Source organism: Vigna angularis, chromosome 4, assembly GCF_016808095.1.
Source record: "Vigna angularis cultivar LongXiaoDou No.4 chromosome 4, ASM1680809v1, whole genome shotgun sequence".
NCBI classification, from domain to species: Eukaryota; Viridiplantae; Streptophyta; class Magnoliopsida; order Fabales; family Fabaceae; genus Vigna; species Vigna angularis.
The window spans coordinates 24507335-24513076 of record NC_068973.1 but is presented as its reverse complement, the minus strand read 5'-3'; the positions used below and the strand labels follow the sequence as shown (position 1 = coordinate 24513076).

The 5742-nt window shown below is 31.1% G+C and overlaps 1 protein-coding gene across 2 annotated transcripts; it reads right to left on the bottom strand.

The window, feature by feature from the left end:
- Positions 1–265: 265 nt before the first annotated feature.
- Positions 266–3014, bottom strand: LOC108330627 (methylesterase 17). 2 transcript variants are annotated; one of them, XM_052876725.1, is made up of 4 exons: positions 2720–3014; positions 2366–2506; positions 1130–1264; positions 266–735 (listed from the first exon to the last, which is right to left on the bottom strand). In XM_052876725.1, the coding sequence occupies exons 1-4, from the start codon at positions 2879–2881 to the stop codon at positions 457–459; spliced, it is 717 nt and encodes a 238-aa protein (XP_052732685.1). In that variant the 5' UTR covers positions 2882–3014; the 3' UTR covers positions 266–456. The 2 variants fall into 2 exon arrangements, with proteins under 2 accessions (XP_052732685.1, XP_017420607.1); XM_017565118.2 differs by having other exon boundaries at positions 2597–3012.
- Between the last annotated feature and the right edge of the window lie 2728 nt (positions 3015–5742).

Genomic DNA, 5742 nt, shown 5'->3' with positions numbered 1-5742 from the left:
CAATGATATTATTTGATTTCATAACATAGATCCACCACTCATGTTATTTCTATAAATACAACTAATATTTTCACAAGAATACTAACTCATTCTTATATTCATTATTCCATTTTTATAGATCTTAAAACTCTTTTACTCAGCATCGGATAATCTTTCCGCATTCCAACTTTCATAAACTTCAAAAACATGAAAATCAATGTGATTAAACCACATGTCCAAATGTCCAAAAGACGGGAATAATAGAAACAATCATATCTGAATTAAATTAAATAAAATGTGTCTATGATATTGACCCAACAAATCTTGGGAGAGATAGATTTATAGTATGATAATTTATATATTATTGATGATAATTACAATTAATGTATACATAAATGAGTAAATTGATTCAGAGTTTTGGAGAGCAACGAAGAAAAGAGCATGGAAGAGCAGTGTTCATAGAGCAGTTGCATGGAATTAAACATCCAAAGCTGCAGCTTTTAGAAGCAAGCCAAAGAGAAGGAATGGGGAAGAGAAGAAAGGGCTATGGTCTGTGTCCAGTTCATACACAGTAGATGGTGGCCACTTCTTTATCATGGCTTCCTGTTGCTCTGCCTTCACCACCTTGTCTTGCTTTGTCCTTATGTACACGCGGGGCACCTTCTCCACTCCTTCATCACCCTCTTCTCTGAATTGTGCACTCGTCAATGCTACCAATGGCCCTGGCCTCAACAGCATCTCAGCCAAGGTTGAATCCTGACACATCATTCCACTATTCATTCCTCACTCACAGTTCAACTATATATATGGACTGCATGCACATGCCAACTTCATTTTTTTCTTAAAGTTGTTTTCATTTGGAAGAATAATTATGTTTTTTTTTCAAGGAATCGTCAAAAATGGTCCTACACATGGCAAAGATGAGGATAACGTTAACAATAGGCCAAAGTATGTCATGTGGGGTACGCTACTCCCTAATGCTTCGAGAAAGTGACATACTATCAAACAGGTCTATAGACACTGCATGCAATTCCAGTGCAACATAGGATAGCTTCAGAAATGTAGCATAGCATAGCATGTCTTTTTTTTTTTTTTATCATTTATAGTGAGATATTAATTAATTAATTAATTATCATATTTATGTACGTACCTCTTGAGGGCTCAAAGGGTAGAGGATTTTGCGTTGAAATTCTCTCTTCACCAAAGCACTGGTTGGAGGCTTATCACGTCCCAATCCGAATCCTAGCTCGTACACATCCCCATATTCAGATAAGTCAGGCACACCCTGTTTGTTAGACACCAGAAAAACTTTCTATTATATCTGCTATTTATCGGTGGCACAGAAAATTAGCCACTCTACTATCATACTTAATTCTAGCAATTAGGCTCGTGAATCTGTGTTGCTTTTCAATCATTAGGGGCACATTGAACACAGTCAAAATTTGATTTTGGCTACAATTTAGATCTGTGGAAAAGAAAGGGTTGTCGGACCGAAAAGAAAGAAAGAGGTTTGGAAGTTTTTTTGTCTCCAAAGAAAGATTGCTTATAATCATTAATACAGGGATTGTTATTTTATAGGAGTTTGTTTGGGTGGCACACAATTACGGATGATAATTCATAAACCAGAGTAGACACAGAAGGGAATTTGTAATGATTTTGAATAAAGACAATTAGCTTTGTTCGTACACATTCTAGGTCTAGGCTTTTACGAGATTGGGTTAGAGATAGCTTTGTTTTCATTGTTTTTCAGAGTTAAATAAGAATCCACCCCGGGTCAGAATGCCTGTCCCTTTTACTGATCATTATTAAATTCCAACTAGTTCGTTGTCAAAGCCTGTAAAGGTGGTAATCTGAGTAGAAAAGGTCATTGACCAAATCAAAAACTCTAATAGTGAGATAAACGAAAAAGAATTTTCTCCTAAACAAAGGAAAGAAAAGAGGGATAACGTAAAATAGAGAAATGAAAAAAGTCCCAGTTGAAAAACGTCCCTTTCATGCCGAACAAACAAACTCTCCTATTCCTATTGCTAAACAGCTGCTGATTTGTTTGCACATGGTGCTATCCTTGGGAAAAAACTGAGAGTAGGTAAGTAGAAGCATAATTTAGTGAGTCTCAGAGTTGGCTAAGAACTAAAATCTACAATCTGTTTGTGAAGACAGTTGGCAACCAATTATTTCAACAGAGCATCGGCATCATCCTTGCTGGAAACCTTCAAGATTCCAAACACCGATCAGCGAAACTACCCCTAATCCCAAGTTTATGACACTCATTCACCTTGAGCACAGAAACTACCAAACTCCAATATCAAGAAAGAAGCATAATTCAAATTCAATCTCAAAACATACCAATCGAGAACAGATGAGAGAGTTTACGAAAAGGACTCACATCTTTGAGATCTTGTTCGGTCAAGTATCCCGATTTGAGCATAGTGGCTGCCACATAAACAGCTAAACGGATCTTATTTGCAAACTTGTGACAGGCCTGAGTAATGCTCAAGCCTCCAGCGCTGTGCCCCACCAATATAACCTATAGCAACCACATGAGTGATATGAGTTCTGATGCCACTCTATGTAATCACATACAAAGAAAGGGTCATAAGAGAGGAGGGGGGACCACCTGTTCATTCTCAGGCAAAGAAGACATGAAATCCATTAGAGGTTTATTATAATCATCAAAGAATAGCAAAGAATCTGCATCAGATTGATCAATTCCAGCACTTTTCAGGTTTATGCATGACACCTTATAGCCAGAATTCTCCATAAGGCATCGGATTTTGTACCAGCACCAACTTCCCCCACCTATGCCATGTACAAGCACAAAGTGCTGCTTCAACCCAACACCAACAACATCTCCGTCTTCCCTACCTCCCTCAGTCATACTTTTCTCTGCCTTCACTATCATTTTTCTTTCAATCTTCTTGGTCAGGAAAAACACACTCACATATATAATATATACGATAACAATAATACGTGTTGAAGGGTCAGCTCAGCAGCACGAGTAGTGACGTTTATCTTTGTAACTTTCCTTCTTAATATTATTCCAATATTCAGAGCTTTATATTTATATCTATTCATTCCTTCTTGGGGTCATTTTCATTCATCATCAGAATTTTGAAAACGTCTGCATAGATCTGTGGAGCATAACTCGGTTTTTCGTAACACTGGCGTAAGGTGCACTCAGAAAATTGAAATTGTAATAAATGTTATATTAAAGAGTACGTTTAAGTAATAAAGGCAAATATTAAAGTTTATAGTCGTTTTTCTATATTAGTTCTTAAGATTTTTTTTTTTACTTAAATTAAGTACAATATTTAACTTTTAGTATAGTTTTAAGTGAGTTATCTATTATATTTTTTTTAGTTTTTTAATTTTAATTTACACTTATATATTATTATTATTATTTTCCTAGGTTATCTTAATAATTTTTCTCAATTCTTGTCAATTAAACTAAATGTATAATTAAAAAATTATGTTATTAAATTTGAAAATAACATATGAAAAGTAATTTTTTTTTACCAAAAAACGATAATTAAAAAACTAATCAAATAATATTTATTGCATTAAATAGAACCACTATCCTTTCTTGTTTATTAGTCCTATTTTTTTCTTTCCTCTTTAAACCATTTTTAGTAGACGTGAATTAGTATTTTTAATAAACTAAGTCTTAGCATAAGTCTGGTTGACAGATTTAGATTTAATATAAATTTGGTATAATTCGAATTTAATATTTCAAAATTTATATGTAACTATTTAATTATTTAATTTATTCATTTAGTCGGATATTTTACTTTGCACATCTTATTTGTGTGGTAGGTGGGTAATTTTGAGTCAATTTAAAAATAAATCATTTTAATTTTACATAAATAAAATGAATACATTGTCCTTCAAATAAAATGACACATATAGTTCTAATAATAATAATAATTATTATAATAAACCATGATTTTATATAGTTTATTTTAAATTTTCACAAAAAAATGTCATATTAAAAATAATTTTGAATTTACAATAGACTCATAAATTTATAAATGTTAAATCATCAATTTTGGGTCGAGTTGAGTACGTACAAAATTCTAATCCACTATTTAAATCTATTATAATTTATTTTATCAACTTTATTTTTTAAAAGTCACCTATTTATCTAACTCATCGTGTTTAAATTTTCTTCAAAATTATTCGGAAATGTCTATGCATTTTCTTTACTCAGACCTATAATAAACATCAAATAATTTATATATCATACGAAGGAGGTAAAAACTTCATTATCATTTAATTAATTAAAATTAAAAAAAGACATTAATACAAAGATTTTAACTTTGGAAATGGTGTTTCCTCCTTGAACACGACGGCAAGAATTTCAGTTTATTTTTTATTTAATGCATAATTATGAACTACGTTTGAGAGTGGAATCGGTGGGTCGTGACACATTAACTTCATTTGTTTTTTTTGGCACATACATTAATTTCTTTAATTAATCATCATTTTATTGCTGTGACACATTCATTTGTTTTATTACCATCATCTCTCTTTATTAGGATATTGCTGGCCGACACTATCCTTCTTTTTCTCCATTACATATTGTCTATATATATACACATTTACAAACACACAAAAAATATATTTTTCTACGGAATTATTGTAAATGTCAAATATTTATTGGTTTTATTTGAAAATATATTTTTTCTGAAGAATTTGATAGAGTTTTTTAATTATATTTTTCATTACAATATTAGAATAATGTGTTATTAACAAACCATTTTAAAATATTTTGGCGATGGCCTTTATTTTATATCTTTGGTGCAACAAAGTGCTCGTAAATGGGACATTTTCTGCCTATGAAAGCCACGCGGGATTAAGCACTACCATTAAAAAATTATGTAGAAGCTTCAAATTATTGAGAAAGTGATAATAGTTTCAATTAAAAAATAAATATCGTGTTTCGTTATTTTCAGCGATTGAGAAAACTAAATGGCACACTATGAGCGGATACGAAAGGTCAACCTCCAATACATAAACCCTAGCCATTAGGATGTTGGTAGGTTGAGTTAACGTTTTATTTGATTAAGGTATGGATTGTGAAGATTGATTTGGAGTCATTTTGGGGAAAAAAATAATCCAATAAAAAAATGTTGGATTTAAATAAGTATTTGACTTTGATGAAAGTTTATAAATTCTTTATTTTGTAAAGCTAAAACTATCTTCGTGTAAATTTAAAAATGTAAGTTTTTAGAAATATTAGTTGAAAAAACTAAAATTAATTATTTCTGAAAATAATTATTACCATAAAACACTATTTATTAATTGATAATAATAATTACAAAATAAAGAAAACCCAACGAATAAAATTCTTTTAAAAATAAAAAGAAGGTCAATTTGTCATTTACATACAGTACCCACAACCTCATTACGGTTCCCTTCCACCACTTGCATTATTTTATGCTGACATGTAACATACAATAATTATAGGTGGATATCACAATACCACAAAAACAAAGAATAAGCTATTGAAAATTAAACAATACTACAAAAAACATTACCCTTCAAACTCAATATGAAAAATTCAGAATTGAATATTTATATTATAGTTCACATAACTTAATCATGACAAACATTTTACTCTACTTTTGAAAAACTAATGTATTCAACAAATTCAAAGACTTTGCACATGTCATAACCCACTTCAACATGTCATAACTTACTGTAGCTATAAATTCATATATTAGGACTAACATCTTGAGAATGGCCAAGGTAAATTGGTTATAT